At 33.9% G+C, this 18,692-nt stretch overlaps 3 protein-coding genes across 3 annotated transcripts; 1 reads left to right on the top strand and 2 right to left on the bottom strand.

Moving 5' to 3' along the window:
* Positions 1-3,711: 3,711 nt before the first annotated feature.
* LOC144851414 (small ribosomal subunit protein uS5m-like) lies at positions 3,712-12,691 on the bottom strand. Its single transcript, XM_078708860.1, has 9 exons — positions 12,533-12,691; positions 11,991-12,122; positions 11,698-11,823; positions 11,363-11,590; positions 9,466-9,591; positions 5,562-5,666; positions 5,347-5,409; positions 4,624-4,760; positions 3,712-4,106 (listed from the first exon to the last, which is right to left on the bottom strand). The coding sequence occupies exons 1-9, from the start codon at positions 12,585-12,587 to the stop codon at positions 3,888-3,890; spliced, it is 1,191 nt and encodes a 396-aa protein (XP_078564986.1). The 5' UTR covers positions 12,588-12,691; the 3' UTR covers positions 3,712-3,887.
* LOC144851423 (cytochrome c oxidase assembly protein COX16 homolog, mitochondrial-like) lies at positions 12,638-14,181 on the top strand. The gene is made up of 4 exons (XM_078708876.1): positions 12,638-12,795; positions 13,064-13,141; positions 13,385-13,459; positions 13,977-14,181. The coding sequence occupies exons 1-4, from the start codon at positions 12,718-12,720 to the stop codon at positions 14,115-14,117; spliced, it is 372 nt and encodes a 123-aa protein (XP_078565002.1). The 5' UTR covers positions 12,638-12,717; the 3' UTR covers positions 14,118-14,181.
* LOC144851416 (galactose mutarotase-like) lies at positions 13,493-18,519 on the bottom strand. The gene is made up of 8 exons (XM_078708862.1): positions 18,448-18,519; positions 17,754-17,967; positions 17,376-17,536; positions 16,896-17,105; positions 16,592-16,670; positions 16,174-16,309; positions 15,187-15,355; positions 13,493-14,885 (listed from the first exon to the last, which is right to left on the bottom strand). Exons 2-8 carry the CDS (start codon positions 17,947-17,949, stop codon positions 14,808-14,810), a joined length of 1,029 nt encoding a protein of 342 aa, XP_078564988.1. The 5' UTR covers positions 17,950-17,967; positions 18,448-18,519; the 3' UTR covers positions 13,493-14,807.
* Between the last annotated feature and the right edge of the window lie 173 nt (positions 18,520-18,692).

Raw genomic sequence — 18,692 nt, forward strand, 5'->3', positions numbered from 1 at the left:
TGGGTTCTATGGTACTATAAGATGATCATAAAGCAATATATGATCATATACAGCAATATAAACGCGTAATAATTGAATTTTAAAAACTTGATATTTTGGCCAATTTTCGAAAAAATCCCTTACTATAGTACAGGGATTTTTTCGAAAAATGGCCAATTTTCGACCCTTTTATTTTTCGACATAACTGGGTTCTATGGTACTATAAGATGATCATAAAGCAATATAAGATCATATACAGCAATATAAACGCGTAATAATTGAATTTTAAAAATTTGATATTTTGGCCAATTTTCGAAAAAATCCCTTACTATAGTACAGGGATTTTTTCGAAAAATGGCCAATTTCCGACCTTTTTATATTTCGACATAACTGGGTTCTATGGTACTATAAGATGATCATAAAGCAATATATGATCATATACAGCAATATAAACGCGTAATAATTGAATTTTAAAAACTTGATATTTTGGCCATTTTTTGAAAAAATCCCTTACTATAGTACAGGGATTTTTTCGAAAAATGGCCAATTTTCGACCCTTTTATTTTTCGACATAACTGGGTTCTATGGTACTATAAGATGATCATAAAGCAATATAAGATCATATACAGCAATATAAACGCGTAATAATTGAATTTTAAAAACTTGATATTATGGCCGATTTTCGACCTTTTTATTTTTCGACATAACTGGGTTCTATGGTACTATAAGATGATCATAAAGCAATATATGATCATATACAGCAATATAAACGCGTAATAATTGAATTTTAAAAACTTGATATTTTGGCCAATTTTCGAAAAAATCCCTTACTATAGTACAGGGATTTTTTCGAAAAATGGCCAATTTTCGACCCTTTTATTTTTCGACATAACTGGGTTCTATGGTACTATAAGATGATCATAAAGCAATAATAAGATCATATACAGCAATATAAACGCGTAATAATTGAATTTTAAAAACTTGATATTTTGGCCAATTTTCGAAAAAATCCCTTACTATAGTACAGGGATTTTTTCGAAAAATGGCCGATTTTCGACCTTTTTATTTTTCAAAATAACTGGGTTCTATGGTACTATAAGATGATCATAAAGCAATATATGATCATATACAGCAATATAAACGCGTAATAATTGAATTTTAAAAACTTGATATTTTGGCCAATTTTCGAAAAAATCCCTTACTATAGTACAGAGATTTTTTCGAAAAATGGCCAATTTTCGACCCTTTTATTTTTCGACATAACTGGGTTCTATGGTACTATAAGATGATCATAAAGCAATATAAGATCATATACAGCAATATAAACGCGTAATAATTGAATTTTAAAAACTTGATATTTTGGCCAATTTTTGAAAAAATCCCTTACTATAGTACAGGGATTTTTTCGAAAAATGGCCAATTTTCGACCCTTTTATTTTTCGACATAACTGGGTTCTATGGTACTATAAGATGATCATAAAGCAATATAAGATCATATACAGCAATATAAACGCGTAATAATTGAATTTTAAAAACTTGATATTTTGGCCAATTTTCGAAAAAAATCCCTTACTATAGTACAGGGATTTTTTCGAAAAATGGCCAATTTTCGACCTTTTTATTTTTCGACATAACTGGGTTCTATGGTACTATAAGATGATCATAAAGCAATATATGATCATATACAGCAATATAAACGCGTAATAATTGAATTTTAAAAACTTGATATTTTGGCCAATTTTCGAAAAAATCCCTTACTATAGTACAGGGATTTTTTCGAAAAATGGCCAATTTTCGACCTTTTTATTTTTCGACATAACTGGGTTCTATGGTACTATAAGATGATCATAAAGCAATATATGATCATATACAGCAATATAAACGCGTAATAATTGAACTTTAAAAACTTGATATTTTGGCCAATTTTTGAAAAAATCCCTTACTATAGTACAGGGATTTTTTCGAAAAATGGCCAATTTTCGACCCTTTTATTTTTCGACATAACTGGGTTCTATGGTACTATAAGATGATCATAAAGTAATATAAGATCATATACAGCAATATAAACGCGTAATAATTGAATTTTAAAAACTTGATATTTTGGCCAATTTTCGAAAAAAATCCCTTACTAAATAGTACAGGGATTTTTTCGAAAAATGGCCAATTTTCGACCTTTTTATTTTTCGACATAACTGGGTTCTATGGTACTATAAGATGATCATAAAGCAATATATGATCATATACAGCAATATAAACGCGTAATAATTGAATTTTAAAAACTTGATATTTTGGCCATTTTTCGAAAAAATCCCTTACTATAGTACAGGGATTTTTTCGAAAAATGGCCAATTTTCGACCCTTTTATTTTTCGACATAACTGGGTTCTATGGTACTATAAGATGATCATAAAGCAATATAAGATCATATACAGCAATATAAACGCGTAATAATTGAATTTTAAAAATTTGATATTTTGGCCAATTTTTGAAAAAATCCCTTACTATAGTACAGGGATTTTTTCGAAAAATGGCCAATTTTCGACCCTTTTATTTTTCGACATAACTGGGTTCTATGGTACTATAAGATGATCATAAAGCAATATAAGATCATATACAGCAATATAAACGCGTAATAATTGAATTTTAAAAACTTGATATTTTGGCCAATTTTCGAAAAAAATCCCTTACTATAGTACAGGGATTTTTTCGAAAAATGGCCAATTTTCGACCTTTTTATTTTTCGACATAACTGGGTTCTATGGTACTATAAGATGATCATAAAGCAATATATGATCATATACAGCAATATAAACGCGTAATAATTGAATTTTAAAAACTTGATATTTTGGCCATTTTTCGAAAAAATCCCTTACTATAGTACAGGGATTTTTTCGAAAAATGGCCAATTTTCGACCCTTTTATTTTTCGACATAACTGGGTTCTATGGTACTATAAGATGATCATAAAGCAATATAAGATCATATACAGCAATATAAACGCGTAATAATTGAATTTTAAAAACTTGATATGTTGGCCAATTTTCGAAAAAAATCCCTTACTATAGTACAGGGATTTTTTCGAAAAATGGCCAATTTCCGACCTTTTTATTTTTCGACATAACTGGGTTCTATGGTACTATAAGATGATCATAAAGCAATATATGATCATATACAGCAATATAAACGCGTAATAATTGAATTTTAAAAACTTGATATTTTGGCCATTTTTCGAAAAAAATCCCTTACTATAGTACAGGGATTTTTTCGAAAAATGGCCAATTTTCGACCTTTTTATTTTTCGACATAACTGGGTTCTATGGTACTATAAGATGATCATAAAGCAATATATGATCATATACAGCAATATAAACGCATAATAATTGAATTTTAAAAACTTGATATTTTGGCCAAATATTGTCTTTTCAAATAAGTTGAGGTAACATGCGTTGAACACATTGTGTGATTCTGCGCATACCAAAATATTATGGTCGGGAATTGGCCAAAAAATCCCTGTAGGCCTACTTAGTACAGGGATTTTTCCGAAAAATGACCAAAATATCGTCTTTTCATAATACGTTGAAGTAAAATGCGCAAAAACACATGTGCATGTTACTTACGTTAATGGTCGAAATTTGGCCGATTTTCGGAAAAATCCCTGTACTATAGTAAATTTTCAAAAAGTGTTTGACCTATTTATTTCTTGACACGCAATAAGGTTCTTGATGTACATAAGGTTCTTTCATAATTTATACACACCCCACAGGTCAATTTATTTTCATAGTGGGCAGAGATTGGGTTGTACAATACGTTTAGGTGTTCTGCCGAAAACTCTCTATCAACACACCTAACACTATTCCATAGTGCTGTTATAGGTTTTTTGATACATAATGAACAACCAAATATTTGACAATTAAAAAGTCAGAATGCCTTCTCTTGCAAATGGACTCGGTTTCGGTCGTGGGCGTTCTTCTTTCCATTCCAAAGGTAATTCTTTATCCCAGTCCGTTCCTACACTTTCCTGAATTGCTCCATCCTTCGGTGAGGCCACCACAATGGGAAGTGGTCCACATTCATCACGGAACTCTACCACATGCATTTTAGTCCTGTCGGCAATCTGTTGGTGGGTTTCCTTAAAAGATATTAATTCAAAAGTTGTATAATTCAATGTTTAAACGTTATGTTGTGCTATGAATTCTTTGGTACAATACTGGATGAATTTAAGCTAAACTACCAATTTTTTCAGCCTCTCGTTTCATCTTAGGTGAATGTTATTTTCTGGGAGGCATTAAATGCATCTCAGTTAGTGAATAACATATCTCAATCAATTACTATAAAAGCACAACTAGGGGGTCAACTCAAAAGACAAATATAATTTGACTGAAATTCACTTTACTACATTCTCAGAAAATCATCGCGAGATTCTAGGCCATAATATTGGGTAAACTTTTGCAGTGTTAAGATGACATATGTCCACAGGCACTCATGTCAGAGAGTGAACGTCAAAATGCCACTAAACAAGCGTTCAAATTTGCCAGTCGACGTACCAGTCGCCTAGCATATTCGCATATCATAAAAATGATAGGGTAGCAGTCAATATAGTTGATGTGAAAATCTAAAAGTCCCTAATATCTCTGTGTTTTACTTACTTGTTCAAGCAGACCATTGAAGAATGCTGGGATAACATTGACTGGATTCTTAGAGCCATAAATTCTAGCATACAGATCTTTAATACCAGCTAACTTGCATATTTCAATAAGAACACGATGGCATCGAAGACCATAGCCTAAGAGACAAAAGGCAGCTTTTAATTTATGTTGATCTAGGTCACATACTGTGCAGGTTGACCTAGGTCAATCTACACATATTGAGTAGTTTGGATCTAAAGGGAAACATGTTGCTACGTCACTGTATGTGCAATGATATAACTAGGTGGTAGGTTTTCTCAAATTTAAATCTCACTTTAATTAAGCAACTGAACTACCCAAGCTGCCTCCCCTCAACAAGAAATGGAATAGTCTAGGTACTCAAGTGTTCTTGAGGTCACTATTTTAACATCTCTAATATGATGGTGGATTGATGATGTTTCACAGTCTTAAATGAATGTATTTTACAAAGGCTTTACTTTATCGCTTCAAGAAAGTTCACAGTAAATATATACAGTCTATGGAACTTGGGTTGCTTTTCTAGTGTGAAAGACAGAATATAGCTCTGTCTACACTATCAAACTAGTTTAACAAACAAAAGTGTGATATGCCCAACTATGGTAATGATATGCCCAAATATGGTAAGTGATATCACATCATTAGGTCCATACATGGACATCAAAATATAAGAGCGCGAATCTGTAAATGCATACAACTGTACAATACCCTTGTTCTGCGTTTTCATACGGATTCTTGTTCTCCTGAATGTGCTCTCTACGTCATGAAAAACTGAAAGAGAAATATGAAACAACAAAAATGATAACAGAGAAATTATTTAAAAAATATTCATAACCAAGCAACAGATTTAGTATATTTTTATTAGTCTTGCAAATAATTTTCAGTGTCTATCTGCCTTCACAAAATATGTTATCTTTACTTACGAGTATCATCGTTATATTTTTCTATATAGACGAGGTGATTGGCTGCTTTGTTCTTGGCTTTCCTCAGAGCAGCCATCATGTCTGGTGCTTTACCATAAGCATAGCCTATAATATACAAATATTAATGAATCCGGTAAAAATTAGAATTGTGGAGCGATTGATATAGTCCGGTGGCAGGAGGGGGGAATCACCACCCGAAAGGGGACAAATTGCCATCCAACTTTTCTAGACCAGAATTTTCCGTAGATTACGAATATGGAAGGTAATCGATCAGGATATGAAGCGTTTTCGAGATATAAGGGGTCAAAGTTCAAAATTGACCAATTACAACAATGTATTATGTATATGTATTATAACAAATTTATTGAAGCACAATTTGGTCTTTTATTACATTTTTATGATTATAAGTGTCTATTCAATCACCTTATAAAAAAAAAATCCTTTCTAATTAAGGGTCAAATGTCAATATTGACCAATCATAGAACGTACCTATAAAATCAAATAAAAACTTATATTTAATAAAAATTGTATGTTTTCTCATCCTGTTAATCAATCATACGCAATGTAAAAGAGCGAATACATCATTTCATCAGTTGACATAAGGTCAATTTCATCAGTTGACATAAGGTCAAAGGTCAACTTTTTAATACACGTATTAGTTAACAAATAAATGCAAAGATGTCCAAACTATGATATTGATGGTTTTACAAGTAATCAGATTATTTGATTAGTAAAGTTATGTTATTTCATTATAATTTTGATTAATATAATTATAATACTGCATATAATCAAATCAGACTTTGATCAGGATAGGAAGCGAATAGGAAGAGATAAGGGGTCAAAGTTCAAAATTGACCAATTATAACAATGTATTATATACATATGTATCATAACCAATTTATTGAAGTTCAATTTGGTCTTTTAATACATTTGTATGGTTATATGTATCTATTCAGTCGCCTTATAAAACAAATACTTTTCAATTAAAGGTCAAATGTCAAAATTGACCAATCACACAATTTGCATATAAACCCAAATAAAAACTAACATTTAAGACAAAATGTTATGTTTTATCATTCTATTAAGACATCTATCAATCATACACAATCAAAAGAGCACATTTATCATTACACAAGTTGACAAAAGGTCAACATTTGAAGTGATATACTAAATAATGCAAAGTTATTCAAACTATGAGATCGATGTTCATAAATGTAATCACGTTATTTGATCAGTGAAGTTATGGTATTTTTATATTTTTTCTAGTGCGCATTATTTTAAATGTATTAATATATAATACTGTAAAATAAATAATAAAATTATTAATATTATTAATATTATGACGGTTAAAATGTTATGATGTTAAATATTTTTATATTTTTTCTAGTGCGCATTATTTTAAATGTATTAATATATAATACTGTAAAATAAATAATAAAATTATTAATATTATTAATATTATGACGGTTAAAATGTTATGATGTTAAATATTTTTATATTTTTTCTAGTGCGCATTATTTTAAATGTATTAATATATAATACTGTAAAATAAATAATAAAATTATTAATATTATTAATATTATGACGGTTAAAATGTTATGATGTTAAAATGTTACGCTGACCTTCAATGATTTGCCACTATACAGTTGCATTTATTAGGGCTACAATATTCGTTTTTGGAAAATAAACTACTATTCATCACGGAACCAGAGAATACCAATTCGTACAGAATAGGGCATAGGCAGATCCAGGTGGCCAAACTCAATCCACAACTCACTACACAGACAGACCACAATTTTTATATAGCCACAGATAGTTTGGCCCATACAGGAAAGAGTTTCCTGTACACAAAAGATTCTAAAATAACCCATATGGATTTGCCCGAATGAACCCTCTAAGGACCCTTTTGGGATCTCTATGTGGTGTGCTACATAAGGCCCTGTATTAGAAATTAATATGGGGTAAATAGTTCATAGATGAACTATGGAATAAAACTAAAATGTTCACCCTCAATCTTTAAATAACATTTATGGATTTGCCCAAATGAACCCAAGGGCCGATTCTTCATGGACCTTTCGGGGTTCTCTATGTGGGTCTACAAGAGACCCTATATTGGAAATACTGTATGTGGGGTGAAAATGTGGGTTCATAGAGATATAATAAATATCCCTGTGCACCCTCGATCATCCTTAAGGAACATTTTATGGATTTGCCCAAATTAACCCAAGGGCCGGTCGTTCTCCATGGATGGACATTAAGCCCCATAATGGAAATATAAGGGGTGACACTGTGAGTTCATATAGACAGGCGCGGCCCATGGAATAAAGCTGCCTGTGCACTCTCGATCCTTAAGGAACACTTATGGATTTGCTAAAATTAACCCCCAAAGGCCGGTCCTCCATGGATGGACATTAAGTCCCATAATGGAAATATAAGGAGTGACAATGTGGGTTTATATAGACAGGCACATGGAATAAAGCTGCCTGTGCACTCTCGATCCTTAAGGAACCGATTTGGATTTTGCCTAAAATGAAACAACAGCAGGTCATCTATTTAGACCCTTCTGTGTTTCTCTACTGTATGTTCAGTTCTACATTTAGCCCCTGTATCGGATCAATCAATAGATGAGAAAAACAGGTCAAAGGTTAAAATTACAGAAAAATAGTGTTCCAGTCACTTTTTGAAAAAAAATGTTGCATTATGGCAAGTATAAACATATATATTGTGAACAATTTGATACCAAAATTGGCTCCTTACGACAAATATTTATTAATTTATGTTTTTATAACCTTATTCAATTATGTCAAAGGTTAATAACCACACTTCCGGTCATTTTCAAGCAATATCATCTGTTACACTGAATATAAATGTATATCTTGGGAACAATTTGCTCCTATTTTTAATTCTCTCTGACCTGCCGTTACTTAGATATAGCAAAAAGAGGTCAAAGGTCAAAATTGCTAAAAATGGGGTTTCCGGTCAATTTTACAAAGAAAGTTATGTTAGAGCTAATATAAACATATATATTGTGAACAATTTGACACCAAAATTATCTCACTAGGTCCAGAATTTCTAGAGATATAGCATGTTTTTATATTGGTCAATTTTGAACTTTGACCCCTTATATCTCGAAAACGCTTCCTATCCTGATCGATTACCTTCCATATTCGTAATCTACGGAAAATTCTGGTCTAGAAAAGTTGGATGGCAATTTGTCCCCTTTCGGGTGGTGATATCCCCCCTCCTGCCACCGGACTAATAGGCCACTTACTTTTTATCATGTGACCTACAATGGTCCAATCAAATGACAGGAATCTACGTAGGTGTTATATAATAAAATATAATAATTTACCTGTAATTTACTTTTGATATACTACATTGTTATATTTCAATAAAAGTAACTAGTTTAAAAGTTACTTGGTTGGCCAGCATAGCTGAATGGATTTGGAATAGAGGTGAGAATACCAAAGAAGTGGAGTTGCTGAACATGGCAATAGACAGAGAATTGTGGCAAAACATGATCGCCAAAGTCTCATGATATGGCACTTCGAGAGAAAGAGAGAGTTTAAAAGAGTATACGATTTTGGATAATTTTTAGAGTTTTTCTCTCTCTTTTTATATTTCATACGCATCCAGGCCAACAGTGAGTAACCCGCCAACTACAGGATGGATAAACTATTTTATAAGTTATCGTGCTTATAAACTAAGTCTCATTTGAGGCTTGGGGAGTGGAGTTGAAATAGTCGTGAGTTACAACCCTGGAACTACAGTAGGTCAAGATTGAACCCTGGACCTTGGGATTAGAAGGCAAGCATGTAAACCACTAAGCTACAGCTCCACTACTAAAACTCCAGACTATCATCAGCAGCTAACATTCTTAAATGTACATATTAATAATACTGACCTATAGCTCCTTGTTTGTTGCCAACAGCAACCAATGCTGATATACTTCTCTTTCTACCAACGTTTGCCGTCATGTTGAACACTCTTCGCACATGCAAAACTTTTGATTCAAACTCTTCAAAGTTTTCTAAAAAGAATCAAGTGGAGGCAACTGCATTTATTTATCTATTTATTTGAATCTAAGAGAAATGAGGTAATTTATAACTATCTTTAACACCGCAAGTCACAACAAAAACAAACACCACCATTAATCACATACACCACCAGTAGTGTCACCACCACAATCACCACCAGTAGTGTCACCATCACAGCCACCACCAGTAGTGTCACCATCACAGCCACCACCAGTAGTGTCACCATCACAGCCACCACCAGTAGTGTCACCATCACATACACCACCAGTAGTGTCATCATCACAGCCACCACCAGTAGTGTCACCATCACATACACCACCAGTAGTGTCATCATCACAGCCACCACCAGTAGTGTCATCATCACAGCCACCACCAGTAGTGTCATCATCACAGACACCACCAGTAGTGTCATCATCACAGCCACCACCAGTAGTGTCACTATCACAGCCACCACCAGTAGTGTCACCATCACAGCCACCACCAGTAGTCTCATCATCATATCCACCACCAGTAGTCTCATCATCATATCCACCACCAGTATTGTCACCATCACAGCCACCACCAGTAGTCTCATCATCATATCCACCACCAGTAGTGTCACCATCACAGCCACCACCAGTAGTCTCATCATCACAACCACTACCAGTAGTGTCACCATCACAGCCACCACCAGTAGTGTCATCATCACAGCCACCACCAGTAGTGTCATCATCATATCCACCACCAGTAGTGTCACCATCACATCCACCACCAGTAGTGTCACCATCACAGCCACCACCAGTAGTCTCATTATCATATCCACCACCAGTAGTCTCATCATCATATCCACCACCAGTAGTGTCACCATCACAACCACCACCAGTAGTGTCACCATCACAGCCACCACCAGTAGTCTCATTATCATATCCACCACCAGTAGTCTCATCATCATATCCACCACCAGTAGTGTCACCATCACAGCCACCACCAGTAGTCTCATCATCACAGCCACCACCAGTAGTGTCATCATCACAGCCACCACCAGTAGTGTCATCATCACAGCCACCACCAGTAGTGTCATCATCACAGCCACCACCAGTAGTCTCATTATCATATCCACCACCAGTAGTCTCATCATCATATCCACCACCAGTAGTGTCACCATCACAACCACCACCAGTAGTGTCACCATCACAGCCACCACCAGTAGTCTCATTATCATATCCACCACCAGTAGTCTCATCATCATATCCACCACCAGTAGTGTCACCATCACAACCACCACCAGTAGTGTCACCATCACAGCCACCACCAGTAGTCTCATTATCATATCCACCACCAGTAGTCTCATCATCATATCCACCACCAGTAGTGTCACCATCACAGCCACCACCAGTAGTCTCATCATCACAGCCACCACCAGTAGTGTCATCATCACAGCCACCACCAGTAGTGTCATCATCACAGCCACCACCAGTAGTGTCATCATCACAGCCACCACCAGTAGTGTCACCATCACATCCACCACCAGTAGTGTCACCATCACAACCACCACCAGAAGTGTCACCATCACAATCACCACCAGTAGTGTCACCATCACAACCACTACCAGTAGTGTCACCATCACAATCACCACCAGTAGTGTCACCATCACAACCACCACCAGTAGTGTCACCATCACATTCACCACCAGTAGTGTCACCATCACAATCACTAGTAAGCCAAACACTGCCACCAGTATCACCAACAAACGAACACCACCACCATCATTAAATGTTTATGTACCTCCGGGAATAGGATCTGGTGGTCCTAAGCCACGCCCACCCCAACTTTTAGAGGTCCAGCCTCTATCCTCCGGTGCAGTTATCCTCTTCCTTCGCTTATCCCAGTCTTCTCGTACTTTACGTAACATTTCTTCTCTTTCTGGATCAACATCCTTTTTATGAATAACTTGAACTTGATTGTTTTTAATAATGGGTGTATTCAGACCGGGCCATGCCATTCTAGCTTGTCCTGCAAAGATAGTTTTCTTTCAATCATAGTATTTTTCCTATACATACAGTATTTAATATCCCATTGAATAAAAGAAAAAAAACAACGAACACTTTAACAGTACTTACCTTCACCAATAATCTGCCCTTTATTCAAATCTTTCCTTCGTCGTCGTTGAGGGCGTTTTCCTCTGGCTTTTTTGTGAGCTTTACCAGTCAGTGCTGTCATACTTTTCCATAACTGATCTGATGTGACTGTAAACATTTTAAGATTTAAAAATATTTCTCAATAATATTTCAAAGCAAATCATTTTATGGGGTACTGTATATTATAAACATTTTAGTAGTCTATCGATTCTGATAGTGATACAGCATAGTGCAGTTTTCTAACAACAATAACAAAATATGAAGCAAAATCTTACATGTGTTAAAGAAACTATTATAACGTTTTGGAATAAAAGAGACAGCGGCGGTTGACTGGTTGAGAGAGCGACAACAGGATGTTCCAGCCATGCTTCGTCGTACACATGATGTTGCTGATGATAAAGTCAATTCTTTCAAAATAAATAGGATAGAATATTATTAGTAAGTGATAATTATGTTACAACAAAAAATACATTTATGAGTTAAAATAAAATTGAAGAGAAATGAATGAAAGCAACATCATTTTTATGTATTATTATTATATTATTTGTATACATTCTGAAATTAATCTGAACATAATAGGCCTAGTCTTCTTATATTAGTAAATGTGTATGTATTATTCAAAATCTGGGCCGAATCGTCCCAAATTTACACTGTAGTAGTAGCTTGCAAATGACTATTTTTAGTTTACAGTATGATGAGTAGGCCTAGGCATGATTTAGAGGCTAGTTTTAGGCATAACCTATCTAGCCTAAGCCTACTTTAGGTTGATCCTAGGTCGAACATTTGGGCTATCAATTAATAAACATAATATACTTACTTTGTGCAAATAATGATGACAAATTGTGCACGGTTTTCAGACTGTGAGCTGCCATTTTATTTTGTGAACGGCTGGGGAAAGTGCCTATATACACTGCGGCTGTGTGTATAACGACAGGAAATTGCCTTACGAACAACCGTATTTTATATTAGTTTATACGGCCAGCCGCCGTGCGAATATAAAGCATGATGGCTGCCTCCATGGACAAGTTCATGAGAGCAATTCGGAAAAATCATTTTCTGAAATTTGGACTTCCTATGCTTGTAATACTTTTTGATTACTTGAAATACCAATGATATTTATATAAAAACTATTAGGTCATTATTTCAAATGTAGAATGTGATAACAAATGTATTTTATATCCATAATATAGGCCTAGGCCCTATCTTTGTGTTGTCGTCGCTTGCTGTTCCTCCTCATTACAAATACACGCCCACGCCTTCACAATGATGCTTTCGGTCGCGTAAAAACAGATGCGACCGAAATTAACTGTAATTAATTATTTTTTAATTTTCAAAAATCTCTTTTAAGATTTTAATTGTTGGTGGTTCTTTTGGTCTGAAGGAATTTCGAAAACTCCGATATGAAATAATAGATCGAAGACAGGTTGTAAGTTTTCTTTAAAAATTATATAAAAATGTAATGTTAATATCAATGTTTTTTTGTAAACAAGATATGTGATATTTTTTTGTTCATATTTTAAAATATTTTATATAGTTTTAAATATTTTTAATCCATACTATTATTATTAGTGGTGGGGTTTCCCACAGTCAAATGTGACTGAAAATAAATAAATATTGAAAGAGATAAAACAGGCCTCTAGATATTTTATTATTATTTTACAAACTTCAGATTGACCCAGAAGTACTTGATAGGTTAAAGCAGAGAGAAAAAGAGAACAAATTATCACTTGAGGAAGAATTTAAGGTAAGCAAATATATAATGAAATAAATACTGTAATTAATTATATCTTTCATTTATTTCGTCAATTAAAAACATAATAATACAATACAAATAAATATAACAAAACCCATGATGGTGACAGGATTAAACAAAAGCAAATTAAATTGACTCTAAAAACTGTCTCCGCTGTCACGGGTGACATACAGTATAATAGACATCAATTAAAATCATGGCTCTGTCTACACTATCAAACTAGTTTGACAAAAAAAGTGTGATATGCCCAAATATGGTAGTGATATGACATCATCATGTCGATATATGGGCGCATCACATGTTTTTGTCACATAAAGTTTGATAGTGTAGACAGAGCTTTAGAGTCATTTAAATATAAAAATATAAAACATTTCAAAGTTAATTTCTTATTCTGGTGAAGAGAGGAAGTGCTTTGCCAATTTAATTAATTAATTTATCTTATATAGTTTCCAGATGTACATTGAATTCCCATTATTATCTTGTTTTTTACCCCCGATTCTTTGTGTAGAAAATTGAGGAAGATGATATAGATAGTTGGTATAATATCAGAGGCCCAAGACCATGGGAAGATTCCAAAGAATTCCAAGAAGCTCAGAGACAAAATATTGCAAAAAGAAAAGAAAGATTATCAAAATTAAAGGAAGGATAGTATTATGTTGTGTATCAATAGCAATTTTATAATCATCTATTAAATACATATGACACAAATACTATTTATTGAATTTGTCTTTATTTGTCCTTTGTCCTATTGGATTGTATGTCATGCGCTTCATCCTAGACAATATATATTGCAATAATTCATATTCACTTATACAGTTATAATTTACATATAAAATTTACTTATATTTAATACAGTTTATAAATTTTGAAAAATATATAAATTTTCTTTATTGGATTGTATGTCACGCCATATTAAGTTATAAATTTTGAAAAATATTAAAAAGAATCTAATTTTTGGAAGACAATTATATTGCAACAGATACTTTTTATGTAGTTTAGTGCCAACTATTTTAATTCTATTCAACACTTTATCATTTCAGAAAAATAAAGAATAGCACTAATAATTAATCTTTCTAAATATTTTTGGAAGCAATAATTTATGGTGACACTTATATAGTTATGATTTGCCATATACCAAGTCTACTAATTTTTTTCCGTTGTATTTTAAGCATTGAGATTGTTCTTAACGAAAAAGCTTGTATTGTCAACGTTTTCTATTCAAATGACTTTCTGTTGAGCACAATTCGTTTAAAATTGACCATTCGAAAAGTAATCAACGAATCTTTATGTTGACAATGAAAGTTATCATTCTAATATGACAATTGATGGCTATTCCATTTTAGTTGCGTAGGAACTTGAAGATGGTTGTGTGGTCATACACTTGTCCTGGATGAATAACAGCCTCTGGAAAACTTTCCTAAAAATAATCAATTTTCAAATACAGTAATGTGTACATAATATATTCATTCATTCAAGGTTTATTAAAAAATATTAAAGTCACAGCAGAAGCTGAATTAATACATTGAAAATAGTAAAATAACATGAAACATCATGAACAAACATAAACATCAGAAATGCAATTCAAACAAAACACGTTCAAAACCACCTAAACAATGAACTGGAATTCACAGTTTCAGGGCATGGGTGTGATTTAAGGGCCAGTTAAGTTTTATACTGATATGATAATATTATCAAACATAAAGTTGATTTTTACATACCTCATTCACAGCATTTGGATAATTCTGTGTCTCGAGACATAGAGCTCCATGTTTCTCATGACACACATTGTTTTTCCCAACTATTCCACTAAGAAAGTTTGATGAATAGAACTGTATGCCTGGTTGTGTTGTGTACACTTCCATAACAAGTCCATTTGGATGAGATACTCTACACAAAGTAATTTAAGAATGCAATGATTGCAATCATTCAAAAATCTATTTAAATTGATTTCATAAACTATGACACAAATACACATAACAAATAAAGATTCTAAAGGCAACACAGGAGTGTGCTAAGATATGAAATTAATAGTCTGTCAAAAATAGATAAAACAGTAAAGTAGTTATTTTAGCTATCCCCTTGGATTATCCCCTGCAACATTCGCCATTTACCTTATTCAGAAAGGCTGAAAATGTTCAACCTACCTACTCTGGCACACAGAAGGCAAAGAGCTCATTTGATACAGATTTTTAAAATTTTACATGGAGTGGATAATATTTCAGTTGACTTTTTTTTAGCTTGATGAAGATGTCAGAATACGTGGTCGTTCTTTCAAATTAAAATTTAAGTTTTCACGCACAAATTGGATGAGGGACTCATCATACTATGGAATTAATTCATTACCGGAGGATGTAGTATCTTCAAGATCAACTAATCAATTCAAGTCAGGTCTTGAACGGGCATGGTCCAACCACCCTCTAAAATTTGCGCCGTATTCAAGATTTGATGTTATTCTCAAGAGGGGCTTATAGGCATAGCCTCGACTCCAGACCCAGCAAATGCTGAGCTCCGGAAACAAGTAACACAAATACACAGTGCATCAGAGACTATTTAATTGGATGCTGGTAACCATATTGGATCATGGGTCATTGTGTTTTAAATTGACTACAGAGCCTTTGGCTATTATGGTATCTATGCACAGTATTAATCAATTTTATGATTACAAATTTAGTTTTAGTGTTAGTAAATTTTAAAAATGTTCAAACCTTGCTGCGCGTTCTGTTAATGTGCTACTGTTCAAGCAGTAATTATGATCAAACCCACCAACACCCTGCAGACTATCACCAATAAGTACAGGAGTCCTTAAATCAAACAAGGTACCATCAACAGGACACAGCACACCTGTGAAGAAACATACAACTAAGATATACAGACACCTGCACCTGGAATGCATGCATCACCACATAATCTAAGACGTAAGTAAAGTAGGAACCTCTCGTAAGAGGGACACCTTCAGGAGTGTGTCCCCTTAAAGGGGTGTCTTCTGAATAGGGGTTGGCCATAGTGTTACAACATATATAGTATTGTCACTCATTCATTTCACAGGAAAGGTACCCCTTTAATAGAGGTGTCCTAAAGGAGGGGTTCTACTGTCATAAACTAACATAAGGTATTACTACAAACCTGTTGGTATTAGATTCTCTTTCACAGGTGTGTATGCATCAGCATTTATCATCAGTGAATGATCAGCAATTGAAGATTTCTACATTAAAAAAAAAACTAATTTTATTTCAATATACAGTTTATTATTTAAGATGAACTTTAAATATGAACTTAGTCATGCATGGCAGTCATCAGGTCTGGCTGGTCATAACTGACTGACTCAGAATTTAACAGAATGGTCACTTATTAAAGAAAAAAACTTTTATTTGTAAAGTATCATTTCTTTATGGTTTAAAACATCAAAAAATTGCAGAAAATGCCTTACCTTGCCTGATAAGTTAAAGTATGAATGGTTACATATGTTGACCGGTGTAGGTTTTGTGGTGGTGGCATTTAGTTTAAGGACCACTGCATTGTCATCGGTCAGTTGGTAAGTACATTGAGTGGTCAATTCTCCAGGATAACCCTCTTCTCCATCAGCACTGATGTAGGTAAGGATAACAGAGTTGTCTTTGACCTCACTCTTCCAAACAACCTGTCATATTATAAGGAGAATGAATGAAAATGTACAAATATATTTTTTAGGAAATATATTTCTAAAGCTCTGTCTACACTATCAAACTGTGACAAAAACATTTGATGTGCCCATAATATGGACATGATGTCATATCAGTACCGTACCATATTTGGACACATAATTTCTTTGTCACATAAAGTTTGATAGTGTAGAAAGAGCTTTAGGAACCTCATTTAAAAATGAATCAAATGATTTAATATATTTTTGAAATATTGAAATAAAATGTACCTTATCAAAGCCTCTGAGCCCGCCATGAAGGTGGTTGTTCCTATGCGATTCGTTTATGGTAACTTGGTAACTTTTACCATCTACGTTGAATTTACCTCCTTCTGTTCGATTGGCTACCCGACCCACTATGACCCCAAAGTAGCAGCGGTTTGATTCATATCCTGACAAGATAAAATATCATATTATTACCTGTATGCATAATAAATAAGGCAGACATCATTTACAGCAGTGCTTATTTACTTGGGTTGTGTTTGAAATTAGTTTGGTGTTTTTAGATATGTCTACAACCATATTAACAATAAAAAAGAAAACATACTTCTTTAAAACAATGTGTTTTTCTGTGAAAAAAAGAGATGAAGTTGAATTTAATAATTTTACCCTCAAAATTATCATAACCAAGAACAACATCAATGTTTTCCTGCTCATTTGGTACATGTAGATTAGTAATGGCTGCTCCAAAGTTGATTACTTTTAACACCATTCCATTCTTGTTTGTGAAGGTGTATTGTACTATCTCTTCACCATTCTTTGTTTTACCGTACAATTTATCGGTAATTGTAGTTGAAAATGACATCTTTTTCGCAGCAAAAACCTAAAAAAAAAGTATATCAAATTATTACAAAAAAAAACAGTAAAACACATAGTAGTAACATACATATAGATAGTACCCCTCCCTCGGGCCTCTGTAGGCTACGCCTCCTGGTTGCTATTTTATAGATTAAAGAATCATTATTTATCTTATTTTAGGGCTTATTAACCTAGATTCCCTGTATCTGATGGTTTAGGCTAGGCTATATAATCACAACGAGGAGGATTACTACTTGACTGAATTCTGACGTCACTGGGCCTCCCAGGCAAGCCGGGGTCCCGCCAACAGGTACCAGGAGGCGGGCGCCTAGGCTAGTACTAGCCTAGTAGTAGGCCTAGCTAGACTCCAGAAACTGAAATAGTGTACCAAGGCCATAGCTAGCTATAGGCTTATATGTTTAATATTACACCAAAACATTTAATTAAAACGAAATTAGCTTATGCTTTAGTAGTTAAAATGTCTAGGCTAGGCCTAGGCTCAAACCTTCAAACGCAGATTTATCTCTCACACACCCACCACCACCTGTAGATTTTGATCTTCACAACTCCCGCGAAACGCCCTCAATTTTGAAAAAGTAGGAGACTGACGTGACTCGGTTGGTGGTACATGGTGAATTTATATGCGGATTTAATTTTAGTAAGATTACACACACAAGGCATGTTACAGATGACCCAGCCCCGAGTGAAGCTAATTAATAACCTCAGTATTTACAACAGACTTTGAAACAT

Source organism: Antedon bifida, chromosome 9 (genome assembly GCF_963402885.1).
Source record: "Antedon bifida chromosome 9, ecAntBifi1.1, whole genome shotgun sequence".
NCBI classification, from domain to species: Eukaryota; Metazoa; Echinodermata; class Crinoidea; order Comatulida; family Antedonidae; genus Antedon; species Antedon bifida.